We start from the raw sequence: 19,663 nt of genomic DNA, 5'->3' as shown, positions 1-19,663 counted from the left end.
GGCTTACCTTTAGGGTCAGCAACATAGACAAAAACTTCCTTTTATCTCCAATCACTATAGCATTACTAACAATTGGGAGTTCTTTTTTAACAGCATCTTCAATTGGAATTGGAGGCACGTTTTCACCTCCAGCTGTAATAATCAAATCTAGGCAAAAAAGAAAGGCTATTAGTTGAATTTAAATAAATTCCAAAGATCAGGTTAATGTCTGGATTGACCCACTTTTCTTATTCTGACACAAAGAGATTTTTTTTTTTTTTCAAAGAGAACAAAGCCTATTAATTATCTTCAAAATAAAAATGCTAATATTTTTCAAATATGTGCTCAAGTTCTTAGTTCTCCCTCAGTATGACATAGTTGCTCCAGATAATTTTTATGTAATCCAGTAACAGGTTAGTTATTCTCAAGGCACTGTTGCATAATCTGGAATTCTTCTGTGAGCAATCATCTCTTCCAAATGAGCATAGGATTCACTCTCTGTTTTACTGTTGCTATCTTGCCAAGAAGCAAGTTCATTGTTAACATCATGATTAAAACTAGTTCTTAAAGCCACCAAGAGGGATCAAACAAAAATAAGTTACTCCTGCAGGAAGACTCCATAAAAGCAACATGGAAAGAAGGGATAAAGGAGTGTGAGGGAGAAGTCAAGAGAGGAAGTTCGCAGTGGAAGTAGTGAGTTCTGCCCTACTTTTGACATGAGGGAAATATAATGAAAGACTGGAATTTTAATATTTTTAAGGTTTGTAAACAATGGTAGTGATACCTTATTCTATTGATAAAGGAATGTGAATTTTTATTTGAATGCATTTGTTCTGAAGTATAATACATATATTCATTGGAATTATTACAAATTTGAGTATTATCCAAGTAAATTCCAACTCTTTGCTTTCATTACACTAGTGACTTCTCACTGTCCTCAAATAATAGTCTTTGCAGCATTTCAGAACATGCTTCAACAAGTAATGCAGACAAATGGTATACCAGTCCTTTGTGTAATAATGCAGCTGATTGTATGTATTAAAGATCGGGTTGGTAACCAATTCCCTGTCAGCAACAAAATTGAAGAATTTAGATGCAATCAAGGGTTGCAAGGGACCTTAAAGATCACTTAGTTCCAACCTGCCTGCCATGGTCTTCCACTAGACCACGCTGCTCAAAGCCCCATCCAGCCTGTCCTCGAACACTTCCAGGGATAGGGCATCCACAACCTCTCTGGACAACCTGTTCAGTGCCTCACCACCCTCACAGTGAAGAGCTCCTTCCTTATATCTAACCTAAATCTACCCTCTTTCACTTTATAGCCATTACCCCTTGTCCTATCACTACACGCCCTTGTAAAAAGTCCCTCTCCAGCTTTCCTGTAGGCCCCCTTTAGGTACTGGAAGGCAGCTGTAAGGTCTCCCTGGAGCCTTCTCTTCTCCAGGCTGAACAACCCCAACTCCCTCAGCCTCTCTTCACAGGAGAGGTGCTCCAGCCCCCCACTGGACTCACTCCAACATGTCCATGTCCTTCTTATGCTGGGGGCCCCAGAGCTGAACGCAGTAATATAGCACCCTTTCAGCATTCATAGGTTTGGGCCCTACCATCTCTACTGCTCCATGAGAACTATGATGAGAAATAACTTCCAGTCTATACTCAACCTTCTGGTATGGAATAGGCATTGATTGTATCGTGGTTTAACCCCAGCCAGCAACTAAGCACCACGCAGCTGCTCACTCACTCCCCCACCACCCAGTGGGATGGGGAGAAAATCAGGAAAAGAAGTAAAACTCATGGGTTGAGATAAGAACGGTTTAATAGAACAGAAAAGAAGAAACTAATAATGTTAACAATAAAATGACAACAGTAATAATAAAAAGATTGGAATGTACAAATGATGCACAATGCAATTGCTCACCACCTGCCGATCGACACCCAGTTAGTCCCCAAGCAGTGATTCCCCTGCCCCCACTCCCCCCAGTTTATATACTGGGCATGACATCACATGGTATGGAATACCCTGTTGGCCACTTTGGGTCAGCTGCCCTGGCTGTGTCCCCTCCCAACATCTTGTGTCCCTCCAGGTTTCTCACTGGCTGGGCATCAGAAGCTGAAAAATCCTTGACTTGAGACTAAACATTACTTAGCAACAACTGAAAACATCAGTGTTATCAACATTCTTCTCATACTGAACTCAAAACACAGCACTGTACCAGCTACTAGGAAGACAATTAACTCTATCCCAGCTGAAACCAGGACAGATCTCATAACAATAAAAGTTATTTCTTTCCCTAGTAACCACACTTCACACACTTGAGGAAGCACAAGTAGTGTTTATAGAATGAAAGACTTATGTCAAACCACAGATATATACCAAAGTTAGTTGTGTATCCAAACTTGCTTAGGTCTATTTTTTCCTTTCCTTCCACCCTCCTTTTGCCTTAGTCTTGTCTTTGTCTTAGCTCCTCTACCAATCTCTTAGTTTTTCATTGACAAGCTTTTTCCCAGCTGATCCAGATAACTGTAACAATTGTAACAACTTCTTCCACACCTCTACAAATAATCCCCCTGTATGGACTTCTCTAGTGACATCTTTCTGCTTTGCAGCTAATGAGTCCTAAAACTCCTAAGACCCACAGAACCAAAGGAAGAAGTCCTGTTTCAGTCACTAAAAGAAAAGCTTCTTTTCTACCTTCTATTAGATTTTACCTTACTTGGACTTGGATTTAAAATTTTAATGAAACTGGGCAGAGAGTTATTTTATCCCAGATGGTCTACCTACTCTGTAATTTAGAGTAATCATTATTAGTTCAGCAATCAAGGAAGATGTAAGTGACACACAAATGTTATGACGGAATGAGACTAGGAGTTGCTAACTGCTGTGCTAAAGGAAAATGAATCAGACAAGAAAGCAAGTTAAAATCAAGATAGCTGCATTTGGTGCAGGCTATTAATAGCATCTGCTTAAGTCCTGATTCCTAACAGGGCACTATGTCACCCTATGACAAATTCACTCATCCATGTTATCTCCCTAGTGATTCATCATATATTCTAAGATGACAGTTACTCAATTTTAAAATCTTCAGTTACATCTCAACTGTGACCAATCCCACACTCTGAATATGAACTGTGAAAAAAAGCTTCCCAGTAAGCAAGTGACCAGACTTACTCCTGTGAGACTTCAAGCTACATACTGTAATAATACCTAGGTTTATTGCTTTAGCTTTAACTTTCCTTTCTGCTCTCAAGCTTCAACACTAGTCTCTGCAAACACATCACCTAAGGCATCAGAGGAACCTAGCTCTGACCTACAGCAACAACTTCTAAATAACAAAGGGTTGTCTCTCGTTACTGTCTAAATATTCTAATGTGCCATTAAGACAATTTAGCAAGATTCAAAGGGAGACTGGACAGCTTAATGGATCATTAGAATCACAGAAGACACATGAAACCAGCATTGTTACTTTATATTACTAATTGTAATTAATACTGAATAAAGGTCTGGGAGATAAAAAGCTTCATTGTAGGAATTGAATCATCTGCATCTATTACAGACCAGAGGGAAACCTTTCCTGAACAGGGCACACCCTGGTTTCCTCATAGGAAAGTTTATTTTACCTTCCTATTAGGTCAATGCTGCTAGCATTAGAGGAAAGGCACTTAATTAGATGGGCCACATCTGACATGTGACTGAACAGTGCTGAACAGTTACCATAAACATGGAGCAAGATTTTGCTTATTACCTTTAATTCTTCCAGTGACATAAAGAAAGCCATCCTTGTCTAGTTTTCCTAAATCTCCAGAATGCAGCCACCCATCCTCATCAAAGGCTTCTTTTGTTTTATCTTCCATATTTAAATAACCCATGAAAACAGTCCTTCCCCAGAAGCAGATTTCTCCATTGCCTTCTGTATCTTCATCCACCAATTTCACTCTGCAGCCAAGTACTGGCTTACCACAGCTATCAGAGAAGAGCAGAAAAAACCCACAAGGAGCACAGAAATATTAAACATAATGCTGGTAAGACATCTAACATGCCAAATCCCCAAACCTATCAAAATATTAGTGACTGTAAATAACACCCTGCTGTAACTATTTGAAAGCTATAGAATATTCATTCCGCAGGGCAGGTATGGTAGAGTAAGTACTTTTCGGCTGTCTATCTTGCCCTGTGCTTCCTGGGTTTTTCCCCCCCCTCTGTATCTTCAGGCATAAAAACACTTTTGTATTTGAGGTGTTGCATTTGAAAGCTATCCTACCCTGGGCCAAGGCTGGGATATACATCAGATTTAGTAACTGCGTTCTGCATATAATGCTGTAGATCACTTTCAGTGCTCTTGGCGTGGCATGCTATAGAGGCAATGTGTTCAGCTTTTGACCTGGAAGTTATTTTGCCTCCCAAAGTCATAACAGATGGCAATGCATTGAGAGAAAATAAAATAAGTGGTAAGATCTTTCCTGAACTTAGTAAATATTCTTCTCAGATATAATGAAACATACCATAGTAAAAAAAAAAAAAAAAAAAAAAAAAAAAAGAAAAGAAGAGAAGTAAAATTACCTGTGCTGCCTGTAAATGTAAGGCCCAGATAGGCAATGTGGGCCTGTGGTCTCACTCATCCCATAGGCCTCATACAGGGTGATGTTCAGACCCAAGAAGAAATACAGTGTTTCTGTATTAAGAGGAGCAGCACCAGAAAAGTGCTTCTGACAGGAAGAAAAACCCAGTGCATTGCGTATTTTTGCAAGCACTAAGTAGTCTGCCAACCTTGTCCAGAACTGCTTTAAATCACTGCTGAGTACAAACACACAGGAGAAGGAGACAGTAAGTCAGAGCAACCTATGGAATTTTCAAAACAAAATCAGACACAAATTTTGTTTAGAGATGCATTTGCCAGTTGGTTTTGGGTGCTGACAGAAGTTACATCAGTAAGAACAGGATACATATTTGTCCTTTTTTCATTTATTCAGTGTTTTTCATTGCTAGCAAAGTCCAACTCTTGAGGTGTCCAAATACTCCAAATACATAAACTATAAAAACACCTTGTATAAAGCAAAGTTCTTGTTTTCCTGATTCTTTATCAGTTAAATGTGTCTCTGAGGACCTATACCACTAAAATCTGAAATTTGCAGGACCTATCTGAGAAGCTGAGTGATCAGACAAGCAAAGCAGTATCACTGCACAAACTTCTGGAATACCATTTTCTGTAAGCAATTTCACACTTCATTGTGTCACGCTTTAAAGAACTTTGGAACAGGAAAGAATTGTGAATTAAGTTAATATTTGAATTTATACAACATTCTTTATCCAGGCAATCTTATGGAGGAAAACACCAATGTTAATCAGAACAGAGATAATGTACTTAGAGCTCAGAGAATTCATGGGGGCTGTCCCTGAGTTTCTCTGCAGAGATGAGATGTTCTTACTCACATGGTGCATACCCCAAACTGTCATGAGCCAGTCTGCCTGGGCTGTCCACTGAAATTTCCCCCCTCTCATACACCTCCTCCAAATTCATGCCCTTTCCTCACACCAGTAACTAGCACTTGCATTGTCACATGGTGCCCTGCATCAAGGAACTCTCCCCACTGAAAACTGACCTGTTCAATTAACAGAAAACACAGAGTTGGGGGACGTGTTAGTGGGAGTATGTTCTCAGGGAGGATGGAGGGACACTTTTAACAGTCACCTGTGTTTAACAGTCAGCCAACTGTAACTGATAACTACACCCTCCCTCTTGCATTATATTTGCTGTGTAGCCAGGCCAAATTTTACCCATTTACAGTTAAGAGTCTCACTGATGCTTCATGGTTTATTACAAGCAGATCACTACTTTCGGGTTGATGAAACTCTCACTCATTATAATACATACCTGCTTGAGCAGTTTAGGTTTCTCTCTAAGCTAAGTGACATAGCCCATGACAGCATTTTCTTCTTCATAAATCCTGACTGAGCAGAAGCATCCTTTAATTTCTCCATGATTTTCTCCCATACTCGGGGAACTCCCATGTGAGATGTTGGCTGCACTTCTTTTAGTGTGTTGATCAAGCTGCCCTGTTAAAATCACTAAATCATTTCAAAACATTGCAAAAGGTCCACAGCAGTGATAAAAAGGTTTGGTGACGCAGTCTGCATCTTGCAATACTAAGATGTAGAACATCACTAAACATGTAGGATATAAAGAAGGACTGCTGAACCTACTTCAGTCAGACATACACACTAACATGTGCCACTTCTGACATATTGGGGGAGGTATGTATACAAGAAGGAAAATGCATGGGTGGGTTAGTTCCTTCTGGCTCCCTTTCCTCCAAAAATTTCTTAAACTTCTTTTGCTTTAGATGTATACTCTTCCGCCTTAGAAGAACCTTATGGATCTGGATTATGTATTTTAATTGGAGTCCAGGGCACTGGATCACAAGTCTAATGGATATTATTTTTCCATAATTCTTACAATAAGAGACTCAATCTTCATCCTCTGCACCTCTTCTAAGATCATATTGTCTCCTTGGGAAGTTTTCTAAGAGGAAGAAGTGCAAGCTTAATTAGGTGCAATACAAGACAGATACCTTCAGAGCGTCTGGCTCAGCAAAGTAAACTTGCTCTCCCCATTTGATTCCAGTCCACAGGTCATATATCTGTGCAGCTATGTGGCTGAGTGGGAGATAACTGACTATAGACTCCTGTTGGACCTCTGCAGGCTGCATATCTCCTGCTCTGCTGCAATGTGCTGATGTCCAAGTTATCTGTTTAAATAAATAATAAAATGCATTAGATATGGTGAGGTTTTTTTTTCCTTTTTTCTTTTTAACACAAACTAAGGATCCTCATGCTATGCTAATGTAACTATGAAGAATCTGTGCTCACAAAAAATTGCTGGAGACATTGCGATCTTTGACAACACACCAGACTGCCAATTCCCTGGGAGAAACTTGGTCAAAAATGAGATGAACTTAGCAGCAACATACATGTGCAGATAACATAAGTAAATGCAGTCTTTCTGCTGCCTGACTGGGCTATGAACACTACCAACTTCCCATGCCCTAGTGACATGCGGAGCAGGGCAGCCATGGGCTGAATGGACAAGGAGTAAATTGATCTGCCCCTTCTTTTGCAACTCTCCTACTGGGCATACTTTCTATCAAGCGGGCACCTTTCACCAGTGTTGCATCTGTATGTTTACCTGAAAAATAAAAATAAAAATAAATACTCAGTGATCAGTGAGCTCAAAGGACAGTTTAGTATCAGCAAAAAGCTCACTGTCTTGTATTGATCGTCACCTGGCTAAGCACTAATGAGGAAGATAGCAGCTGTATTCTGCTCCTCTGGAAGCCTCTGGGGTATTCCCCATGGTGGTTCACAAGTGACACACACCCACACCCTCCCCCCATGAGCAGCACTGCATACGTGACTATTTTTGAAGATGTGCTGCTTGACTTCTTAGTGAAACTGGATGATGTTTCCCCCACTTCTTCCTAATTCCCATATCATCTCAGAAGATGCAGTTCAAGGATGCCAAATATGCATATCTTCATTGTCACAATAAAGCATATGGAAGACTCACAGATATACGTGATGATATGAGGGGGGAGGGAAAAGATGTATGTGCACAGCAAGAAAAAAAACAAACAAAAACCCCACCCCCAAAAAAGCTCTTTCTCAGAGGAGTCTGTAATCTAAAATAGGTAGGGCAGGACATAGAAATGAGATTATTCAGGATGGCAGGGAAGAGATATGAATCACATGCAATACCTGCTATCACAGTATGTTCCTGCCAGCTCCTTTTCTTTGTAATAAATTAGAAGGTATGAGTGTACGCTTGGTCTAAGGAAATAAGAGATTCTCAAGAGAGGTTTTTAAGGAGCAGCATGCTGCCAGGCCAGGCCACTCCAAGTTTAGATGGCAGCACTGGACAAGTGGCTATGGGAGACCTACACAGTAGGCAGAAAGGGATGTCTTTGAGATGTGGCTATATTGATTGCTTGTCCTCCTTATCCTTCAAGCCTTGCAGCACACAGGCACACTCACAGCAGATCTGTGTGGGTGCATATATGACTGACTCAGCACTGGTTTTGCACACGGACAGTGTCAAACATCTTTTGACTAAAGAAGGCAGCAGCACAGCTACAGGCAAGGCATGTTTTCCACTGTTCATCAACATAAAAATAGCCTGTTTGCGATCAGCAGCTAGGAATAGTTTGGCAGCTAACACAGAAATGACACCAGACTCCTTTGAGATGGAAGAGCATAGGATTTGCAACATCAGATCAGTCTTTTTGTCTACCAAGTCCATTATGTTCTGCTTCCAGATACTACTGTACTAATTCCCTACATTTGGGTGAATTGCTCCTCACAGTGTGCATGTCTGCAATAGTTTCTGCTTTATTTTAAGAGGAGAGGCCACAACTTAGACCAGCCCTTTCACAGATTGTCTACGTGTTCAGAAAGGCTCCCTACCACTTTCTACTCCTGCTCAGCCACCTTAAAACACAATTTAAATATATAAAAAACCCAAACTACTTCAGATCTTTGCTAGCAGACCTCTGTGGAAAAGTTCTTTTTGCAAATGACTTTACTTTTCTCTATCACTGGAAAATTTTCTGTTCACAACAATGCAGGTAGGGCTATTGTGAGTACCAGCACTATACACAGGAGTTGTATTATCCTCCAGTGATAGATGTAGAAACCCAAGTCTAGCAATACAATAATGCCAAAGTAAAAAAACCCACACATCTACCCCCAATTTTAATAAAATTTGCAAAAACAGTCTATCAGGCTGTTTTGATAGTGGCTGGCTGATGTATATGATTTGTTTGTTTTAGGATGATCTGTGACATCACCTGAGAGACTTTATGCCAATCTGTGAATTATATTTACAAATATATACATTATCTATCACAAGAAAACCACTGAATAAAAAATTCATATTCATAACAAACTGTTCAACCTTGTGAAGTGCTAGTTTGAATGGAGTTTCATTCTTTACCCTGCTTATACTTTACCAGAAACAGCCGACTGTTTCAAAACACAGGAATAAATATCCTCATACTTCTCTATTTCTATTCTAAAGAAAAAGCCTAAAGTACATACGTTGTCATGACTCAGCATGGCTCCTTTTGGCTTCCCAGTCGTTCCAGATGTGTATATAAGTACACAGCACTGATTAGGCTTTTGGGAGTTAATAATACCATCCAAAGTAGTATCAGGTATGTCATCTCCCAACTCCAGAAACTCTTCCATCTAGAACATATAAGAGAAAATACATGATATCAAACAGCTTCTTACATGGGGGAAAGATGCACTACCTTATCAGTCTCAAAAATGGTAGAAAACTTCAGAGCCTTGCTTGTTTCCGAGGCAAGTCTCCTCAGGTCTTGCCTATGTAAGAAATATGATAAGACTAGCTTAGAACTTTATGGGCAAATTGCAAATAGACTATCTAAAATTGTGCTGCCATGAGTGTCTAAGAAAGGAATGTAATACTATTCCTCCCCCAAGACGGATACTATGGACAAGTCATAGAGGCTAAAATTTTGTTACTATCTCACACTGTTAGAATGATTTTGAGTCCTATTTAAAGGAATCTGGATGTACTAAGTAAGAGTACATTTGTGACATTCTAAATACAAATATATAAATATAAAGCAATTGGATGAAAGCTTCTTTGCAAAAGCATCATTATCTAGATGTGTGAATGTTTACCCAAATTATCTGCTGTTTTATAGCAAACAAAGCATATGATGCTGGTCACAACTTCCATTCAAATTTGGCTCAATCTAGAATGAGCTAAACCTTTTATGATGCTGGACTTTTGTGCCACACAAATTGGCCCAGAAGAATGGTAAACCTGATTGTCTATATTATATTAGCTGTTCCCAGATACTTCTATTGTGTGCACCTGATATGCTGCTAAGTGTACCACTGATTTCAATGCTAACAGAAAACTAGGGTATAACAAATTTTTTTACGAAAGTCAATAACCAAACTGTCAGTTTCCCATTGGAATCAGATGATTCACACCATGCTACAGAACTGTGTTATTCAAATCAAGATGTAGCACCTCCATTCTTCAATGATTTCTTGGAGATATATCTAGGACCGCATAGCAGTAAAGGGGATGATGCGAAGGACAGCAGAGATAAAAAACGAGAGCCTGTGCTTGAGGGGGAGTTCATTGTTTCCTTCAGACCTCTGCCATTGCCAGTGTGCTACTAAGGAAGGTTACAATAGTTAGCCTCTGTGGCACCTAGACTTCCTTTTCTTGGGTGGCAAGGCTGTCCTAAGGATTCTTCATCAGTTTTATACTTTCTTCCAACAAACCACATCTTTGAAGAGAGAAGCAGTACAATGCACAGCTCTGTAGCAAGTAGAGGCTTTGTCACATTCTATCCCTTCCCACATAATGTGGCTGCATCAATTTCACTAGCTCCTGGAAAGTCTGGAGGTGTCAAGGCTGTAATTGTTTCTATGTGACTTAGCAGTTGTTCCTGTTTTCCTGACTTTACTGTCTTCTCATACTAGAATCAGTTAATCACCGTGAATCTGTTGCCTAGGCTTTGTTTACTGAACAGTACCTGCAACTGACAGCGTTCTCATTCCACAGAGTGTGAAAGGTACAGTTACACACACTACTGACCTTGCACTTGCCTTCTGGAAACATGCACTGATCAGTGAACTGCGGCTCTGCCCTTACTGCAGCAATTGCTCATTACATGTTAGCCATGAACTTGCAACACAAATCCCTTTTATCAAATGCCATGTGGTTTGGGTGGTTTGCTTTACATCTAACATAATAAACAATCATTTCTGCCTTTTGTGATTTGATCTCTGATTTTTCCTTTAGACAACATGAACTACGGCAACTCTTAGACACTCTCACAGCTACCCCTCTCCATTGAGAAAATGTGTCCAACATGACACCTGAACAGGGGTGTTTTCAAATAGATCGATTCTCAGACATTCAGGTTTCAGCAACCGAATGTTGTTCCAGAATTAATTGCTCTTCTTTTTACTAATTTTACTAATTGCTTATTCTTTTTACCAAGAAATATAAATAGCAAGATCATCTTTGTATCAATTTTTTTATTGTACTAAGATGCAAGGCATGCTCTATACCAGTACATACAGTATTGTAACAGCAAGTGTTTATTATTAAGTTATATGCTATTCAACATAGCAAAAGAAGATATGATTAAAACAAGTGCAGAAAACTTTTTTCTTGTATGCCTAGTAACCCCTCAGATTATCAAAACTGCAAATATTATAAAATATTTCTACACTGGTCACTCTTCATTAGTATCTTTTTCTTTCCCCAGCTGAAGTCTTTCAGCCTAAAATCTGATAATCCGCAGTCCACTTAAAATACTGGGTTTTGTATTCTTATTACTTAACTATTTTCAATTATAATTTCAAAATATATTAGAATAACATATTTACAAAAATCTGTTCTGCTTCAAGTCCTCGTATTTCTTAAATTAAAGGCTGGACTTCTACCACTCAGAAATTTCTGATCGTGGCTTTGTGCTTTTTTCTGCTTTATTTTTACCGTGTGATAGGAAGATTCTACATATATTAAGAAAACATGCTCTCCTCTGTGCAGTCTGTAGTTATTTCTCTTCACTTGTTGCCTATCACCAGAAATTTTTGGTGCCAACAAACTGCAACTATCATTTGTAAAAGCACAAGCATTTTCATGTTCTTGGATCCAGTGTAACTAACCACAATTCAGTTTTCACTAGCACCTGTGGACAACTTTTATTTTTAAACATTTGAGAGTACACATTCCCACCTGAAGTCTATATGTGTTTTGTTAATCCAGTCAAGTAGAAAGCTAGGAAGACACAAGACGGACACTTAGGCAAGGTAGCTCTAATTTTAAATGTCAAGTATCAAACGTGAAGTTACAGGTAAATTAAACAGAAAAAGCTGATGAAGCTTTTGAATGCATTTGCTGGAACACAGCAATGCATTCTAAAGGGTAGACATGCCACACATTAAACATAGTAGAAATTCATCAAATAAATAATAGCCCATGGATTATACCTCTGTTCTAGCATTCACATACCGTATATAAATTTGGATGTCTCTCTGGAATGGAGTCCTTATATAGCACAACAGCTTTCAAGCGTGGCAAGCGATTCCAGATCTGTTGGATTTTTTAAAACAAATTTATTATTTATTATTCATATCTTGTATGGAGTTTTTTACACTAAAATACTGCCAAAACTGTAATGGCTTGACAGTCACAAGAAACCTCCTGTTTCCCTCCACCCTCAAATATTCTCCCTTAAACTCACAACAAACTAGGTTAACAAGGCAGGGGGAAGGGGAAGAAGGAGGAGGGAAAAAAGGAGACACTACACAGTCTGCTCTAGAAAATCTGTTTTCAGTCAAAAGATTTAAAAAAAAACCCACCAGAAATGGCTCCTCAGCATCCTTTCTCATAATGCACCAAAAGGCACATCAAGGAACAGTCAGTCTAGGTCAAGCCAGAAGCTGGCCCTAGCTACTGTGGTTACCAATAGAGATAGAGGAAGTCCCTCAACAAAAACTGTTGTTTAAGTGCTAAAAGAATGTTGTACCTTCTTAAAGAAAAAAAGAAAAAATGCACATTTTAAGGATAAATAAAAATATAAAGCTGCAGGCTTACAGGCATACAGCAATGGCTGCTGCCTGAGGTAGCTCTTTCTCTGCTTTGCATGGCCTGCAGAGAACATTCATTTCACTGAAATTTGTGGGACCCAGTGCCTCATAGATGCCTTTGACTTAATCACATTTTGAACTGACTTGATCAATCTGCGCTAATATAAAAGCAGTGGCTTGATGGTACGTATATGTTATTAGAAGGTTAACAATTGAAACATTATTATTTCAGTCTTGGATTCTTCCAGGAAAAAAAAAAAGTTTCAAAAAACCCTCAGCTGGATAAAGCAGTGCTGACCAGAGCTGTCTTTTCTTTTTCTAGATAGAAATGTGTATGAATCAAATCCCTCGAATTCTTCAATTTATATTCTTCTCTCCACCTTCATGACAGTATACCCTTGTATTTAGTCAATGACACTGCAAGAAGGCTTGTCTGATAGTATGTTTTTCCAGAATACTTGTAAAAATCTCTCTTCCTCCAAATCACATATAAAACACAACTACAAAATACAAAGTAATTAATGTATAACTTATATGAAATACATTTGAAAAAAATCCACGGATATTTTCTCTCTGGCAGGTACATGTTTTTGGCAGAAAACTCCATCATGGAGGACCCCTCTGCTTCAGCAAACAGTGCAATTTGGTGCAAGTTTGACGACTCATCTCGAGCCTCAGACCTCCCTCAACATCTTACTGACAGAGAAGCCCTTCCCAGGTTGCTGCCCTGTGCTCCTCCTGCAAGTCATGCAATAGGGATCTTTCTGTCAAGTTGGTCTTTCAGTCTGGCACCCTTGCAGAAACCCATTCAAAGCTGCCAAACACTTTTGTCAAAATTGTGACCGTTCACTTAAAGAGCGTCCTCCTTTCTCACTGAAGTCTATGTCACATCAACCATCATGCTATCTAAGCACAGTAAACTCAACAGCCTTAATGGTTAATTTTACAAGCAGGAAAAGATTACATTTTGTAAAGAGGAAATTCTGAACACTAACATCCTTAATATTTAAATGGCTGGCCTTTACAAACTTGCATCATCCTAATCTCTTCCATTCAAGTGGTCTGTGCTTTTCCAAACAGAATCAAGTGGTCTCACTATAAACATGGGATCAAAATGTGGGGTTTTTTTCCAGGTAAGTTTGCAGTGAACCAGCCAGTGAGCTCTCTGCTGGAGAAAATCAGAACTGCTTAGATACAAGCCACAGACAGTATAGAGAGAACAGAGCTGCAAGCTACACAAGAGCTCAAAACACCAGATACCAGATTTTCAAATAAGAACACTCCCATGAAAGGTTTCACAACACAGATAGTGAATATGGTATCTGGGACCCATAACAGCATCGAGAAATGGGAAAATTATGGTTTTTAAGTAACCATTCAGCCACCTTGTACCTGCATTATCTTGTCCAATTGTTTCTGATTTTCCACAACCATGATATTGGTTTTGCTGTCATGAGCAATGTAGTGGCAGGCCTCTGGAGAATTGGTTGTATATATTCCTGTGACAATTCCTCTGTATCAAACAAACAAACAAAAAAGTTTATACATATATATATAAAAGAACATATATTTATATACATACACACACATACACATGTACTTAGTATCAAAAAAGAGAATAATAATCAAAGATCAGATGGAAGCTGAAAGAATATGAAGATGTGGAAGTAAACAGCAGCACAGCTGTCACGTTTGTTTCAAGTATTCAGATATACATTAATATCTCTGATATATGCACATTGCAAAAACTAATCTCTGAACTCTATTCAGTAGAAGATGCTGTAGGCTAGGATTCAGCATTTTAAGCCACTTGAGGCTACACAAGAGTTAGCTCAGGAAGTGGTAAACAAAACCACTTATGTCCTGTTTCTGTTCAAGCTGCACACAGATACCAATTTGAATTTCACCGGCACAGAAAGAGCTTAAGAGGTAAGATCCATTTGTATGAACAGGTATCAGGAGAGAAGGAATCAGGCTAGTTAGTATTTATCTGTCACTTCATCTACTTGAACATATCTTGCTGTAGACAAGTATCATTAATATAAAACTGGGAGTCTCATCTGTTTCCCACATCTTCCAGTGCTAAGATACTGTACAATACCTTCTGTGTGACTGTCACAGTTAAGCCCATAGCAAACAGGATCAATTCATGAGTGTCTGGACTATTTTGGATATACTGAAAGCTATGAGACTCCAGTAGGTCGCTGAACACACTAATCGGCTGCAGCACAACTTCCAAGATATGACACCAAGTACCAATTTGCTACTGTCCTGGTTTTGGCTGGGATAGAGTTAATTTTATTCCTAGTAGCTGGTATAGTGTTATGTTTTCAATTTAGTATGAGAATAATGTTGATAACAGACTCATGTTTTCAGTTGTTGCTAAGTAGTGTTTAGACTAAGTCAAGGATTTTTCAGCTTCTTATCCCCAGCCAGCAAGAAGGCTGGAGGGGCACAAGCTGTCCTGGGGACACAGCCAGGACAGTTGACCCAAACTGGCCAAAGAGATATTCCATACCGTGTGACGTCATGCCAAGTACATAAACTGGGGGAAGTTGGTCAGGATGGGCAGATCGCTGCTTGGGAACTAACTGGTCATCGGTTGGCAAGTGGTGAGCAACTGCATCATGCATCACTTGTTTTGTACGTTCCTATTATTATTATTATTATTTTCTTCCTTTCTGTTCTATTAAACTGTCTTTATCTCAACCCATGAGTTTTACTTTTTTCCAATTCTCTCCCCCATCCCACTGGGATGGGGACGGGGACGGTGCGGGGGGAGAGCGAGCATCTTCATGGTGCTTAGTTGCTGGCTGGGGTTAACCATGACAGCTACATTTCCAGACCTAGCAAAACAGAAATCCCCAAATCCCCCAGAAAATCAAACAAAAAAATCTTACCCAGCAAAAACAGCTCCAACAGCTGAGATGAACCATTCTGGAGAATTAAATCCAAGGATTGCCACACTGTGGAATCGTTCAAGACCAAGCTTAAAAATAATAAGCGTAAGTTTATTTAATATAGGCACACTGGAGAGAAACATATGGCATGAAAACATACACACAAATATAAACCATGGAAAGTTTTGACTTATTTATTATTTCAGTATTGACAAGACATGTCCAGAACTTCTCTGTGTTGACAACCATAGCAAAACCAGTATTTATCAGTAATTAACATGATCTAAACTTTACACTACCTTCTCCTGTCTGGCTGAGCTCTGCTGTCCAGAAAGGCCTGAAAAACATAACTTTTCAATATGAACAAGAGCATAATGAGTACTAATCTTACCCTATGTTTATAATGTTTTAAAATTTTGTCTTTATCTCGCCAAATTCATGACAGTGGTGCTTTCACCTGTTTTTCTTTTTTTAATCTTAAGGCCTTATGCTGAGCTTTGTACCCATGCCCCAGTGAGACAGTAACACAGCAGCTCTCCACTCACAGTCGATTTCCCTTCACAGTAGTGTCTTTGACCAAAACCAATTTTCATCATTATTATTTCAATAAAGAATATGACTGCTGATCTTCAATTAATGGAAAAAGCCTCTTATATTGTGTTTTTGGGGTGGTGTGTTTTGTTTAGTTTTTAAGGAGACAAAGGGAGAAAGCCAAATTGGTTTTGTTTCCTGTACCTACCTTCAAGAAGCTCTTGGCCGCTTTCCTGGAGAGGCAATAATACTCTGAAAAAGTTATCTTCTCCCATTTTCCATTCTTTTTGCTGGCCAAAGCATTAAGGGATCCGTATTTTTCTAGGCTCTCTTTGAACATCTGATGAACTGTTATGGGAGTCTGCGGACATGAGTTATCTATTCTCAGTCTGACTCTGCCATCAGCAAAGGAAGTCCACAGAGACTCTGGAAAGTAAAGCATTATCATAAAGGTATTCTATCATTGAAAAATACAATGTGACTGTGTACCAAAAGACAAGAGGATTGAAAAAAGACTGCAGGACTAAGCACAACTCTGGCACTTCCCACCTTTTGAGAGAAGGGCTTTCCAATTTTATAACTATCAAATATGCCACGTAGAAAGAGAAATCTTTATTTCTTACACTTTATTCTGCATCTTGAATAAAAGTGCCACCATACAGAATTATGCTGGTCTTCTGTGTGTTACAGGTACAGCACCAATTCCAGAAGAATGTTTGCCCATGCTCAGCCCTGCACAACCCACTACTCCTTGAGCTGGTGAATAGGAAGGGTACAGAGATCCAAAAGACCCGAAACCTCTGTCCCTGTTCAGCATCCAAGCTCCTTTTGCTTGTCATAGCTCTTTCCTCCCTCCTTTCCCTCCAGCTATTCTCCTTCACCCTGCCCCTGTTCTCCACTACTTTCCACAGTTTTTTCCTTGGTCATCTGCCCTGAATTCTAGCATGTGCATCCACTCCACTCACATCTGTCTTGCCCTATTTCCACATCATCTTTCACCTTCTTTTGCTCTTGCCTTCCTCACCCTGTCTTTCTACCATCCACTTCCCCCCCCCCGTATTTTTCCTCCCCTTGCTTGACAGGACACAGACATGGAGCACCAACTAATGTCACCTGGCTCTCCCCACTAGTGCCAAGGACAGGAGGCAGTCCCTGGCATTCACAAGAAATGCCTGTCTAAAAGATTCTACTTGGCTCTTGCAAACCCAGCAAGCAGCAGGCTCAGTATAAATAAACTCCTTAGAGAATCTAGGGTTTAGTAAGTTGGCAAAATTTAGGTGAATTCTCACAAGGAAGATGAAAAAACCACTCACAACTCCCCTATCAAACAATTAGTTCCCATACTTCTGAACAAAATAGTACAAGAACATTTTAAGAACAACAGTTGTTCCCTTAGATGTACTTCCATAAATGAAGAAATATTTTTAGCATAAACATCAAAAAATATATATTCTACAGAGAGCTGGTGGAAAATTTCAGACCAAAGAGCTTAGGTTTGTCAGAATTAAGAGTTACAGAAAATACGACTTTTTGAAGTTTCTGATACAAGTTAATAAGCATGATTGTCTTTTACCACACTTACGGAAAGCAAAAACTGCAAAGAAAGCTCAGCTACTATCTATACTGTTTCCTGGTACCTCAGTGGCCAAAAAAAGCAGTAGTGGAGTGTTCAAAAGTACAACATGCCTTACATCCCTCTCAAATGCTATTCCTCTAATTGCTTCACAGAGGGCCTGGAAACTCTCTCTCTGAGCATTTCTTGCAATATATGAACACATCAACCATAGCTGGATCCACATGAGTGCTTTAGAACAGACTTGCAGCCTCCCTCAAGTCAGGCTTGCAAACTGCACAGATAACCAGAGGCACAGCAAGCTATTGCAACCTCACAAACATACCTTAAAAAAAAACAACCAAAAAAACCCAAAAAACAAAACCAACTTTCTCTTGCAGCAAAAGAAGTTTCATTACTTAGCTGTGTAGAAAAGCTCATTCATAATCAGCTGATAAAGTACAACTTCTAAACTGAAAAATACCAAAACCAGTCTAGTTTGCTGCCAGTATTCCAGGAAACTATTTCTGAGGATTTCACTGCCCCATGCTATATCCTGGCATGTGCAGAGCATTTGGCGGGGGGGGGGGGGGGGGGGGGAGGCAGAAATTCACCTTTCTACCTCTTTCCAGGTAAGGAGATAAAAGCCCTGGTGCAAAAAGTGAACTGAGCAGTCAAAGCTGTTATGTGTTTCAATCCAGGATTAATGTTCCTGACTCATATTATGTTCCATTCATGTTCCTGACTCACAGTCTTGCATTTGTTCTCTTGACAAACAGAAAGTAACAATGACAGCAGTAAATAAAAATAAAGCTGCCTAATCTCCACATGCCCTCATTTTTTCCATGTGTAAATTGCTGTCCTGGTTTTGGCTGAGTTGGGCCAGGGCGTGGGGCAGATCATCACTCAGGAACTAACTAGGCATTGGTTGGCAAGTGGTGAGCAACTGCATTGTGCATCACTTGTTTTGTATGTTCCAACCCTTTTATTATTATTATTATTGCCATTTTATTACTACTACTATTATTGTTGTTGTTATTTTCTTCCTTTCTGTCCTATTAAACTGTCTTTATCTCAACCCACAAGTTTTACTCTTTTCCGATTCTCTCCTCCATCGCGCTGGGGAGGGAGTGAGCGAACATCTGCATGGTGCTTAGTTGCTGGCTGGGGTTAAACCACGACAGTCCTTTTTGGATATTCCGCAGGTCACCTGCAGTTCTAATATAATGATTTTCAAAACAGAGGTGTGGAGCTTTGCTTATGTCAGTGGAGGAAGGGCATCATAAATCCAGACAGTTTAGAAAACAAGTAGCTATGAAGGATTCTAGGCAATAGACGGACAAACTTTATGGAAGTGTAAACAGTGGCACCCAACAAATATTTTATGAGTAGTGAAGGCAAAGCAGGTGTTTCTGCACTTAACCCCAATCCTGGTGTGAAAAGGATAAGAGATAAGACCTGTCAGATACAGAAGCTAGCATTAATCCAATTGCTTATTTTCTGCAGTGACACACCAAAGCCCAGACAAAAAACTCTGTATAGATGTTCTGGCTTCTAAACCAACAAAGACAGCAGGGATTGCAGGTGTGGTTGGGCACAGGTGGGTAACTGCTCTGTTGAAAACAAAATCGTACCAGAGCTAAAATACAACATTCTAGTCCATGCATTATAAAAAATGCTCTTGAACAGAGTATCTCTCTTCAACGGAACTGAAAACATTAGCAACATTCCTACAATAACAATACAAAAGTAGCTTAATTACTACATTTCACTGCAGATGTACAGTAGATAACATAGTAGTTTCCACAGAGAAGAGTGAAAATCAATCAAATCACTGCAATATCTATACACAGAAACCAAAATTGTACTTTGAAACTGGGTCTCCTTTTGCTTTTCCTTATGCAGTTTTTTCTGGTGTCAAAAAGGCATCTTTGATTCATATGAAAGACTAAGAACAGAATCAGTTTCACAGAGACTCAGTGAATCACCTTAATAATATACATCACAAAGGAATGTAAACTTGAACACCCATTCAGTGTCTGTTCTTGCATATATTTGCAG

At 39.4% G+C, this 19,663-nt stretch overlaps 1 protein-coding gene across 5 annotated transcripts in view; it reads right to left on the bottom strand.

Moving 5' to 3' along the window:
* ACSBG1 (acyl-CoA synthetase bubblegum family member 1) overlaps positions 1-19,663 on the bottom strand; it is a 53,932-nt gene that overhangs the window by 4,132 nt on the left and 30,137 nt on the right. For 4 of the 5 annotated variants that reach the window (XM_069797931.1, XM_069797930.1, XM_069797932.1 and 1 more), the window contains 10 exons: positions 16,259-16,476; positions 15,520-15,608; positions 14,012-14,132; positions 12,042-12,122; positions 9,068-9,217; positions 6,547-6,723; positions 5,850-6,031; positions 4,538-4,771; positions 3,723-3,940; positions 8-147 (listed from right to left, as the gene is read on the bottom strand). In XM_069797931.1, coding sequence (XP_069654032.1) covers positions 8-147; positions 3,723-3,940; positions 4,538-4,771; positions 5,850-6,031; positions 6,547-6,723; positions 9,068-9,217; positions 12,042-12,122; positions 14,012-14,132; positions 15,520-15,608; positions 16,259-16,390 — 1,524 coding nt within the window. In that variant the 5' untranslated portion in view covers positions 16,391-16,476. The remainder of the gene's footprint in view (positions 1-7; positions 148-3,722; positions 3,941-4,537; positions 4,772-5,849; positions 6,032-6,546; positions 6,724-9,067; positions 9,218-12,041; positions 12,123-14,011; positions 14,133-15,519; positions 15,609-16,258; positions 16,477-19,663) is intronic. The other variant, XM_069797929.1, reaches the window with a different exon arrangement.

Source organism: Haliaeetus albicilla, chromosome 12 (assembly GCF_947461875.1).
Source record: "Haliaeetus albicilla chromosome 12, bHalAlb1.1, whole genome shotgun sequence".
Lineage (NCBI taxonomy): Eukaryota > Metazoa > Chordata > Aves > Accipitriformes > Accipitridae > Haliaeetus > Haliaeetus albicilla.
The sequence above is the reverse complement of the archived record's forward strand: the minus strand, read 5'-3'. Positions and strand labels throughout refer to the sequence as shown.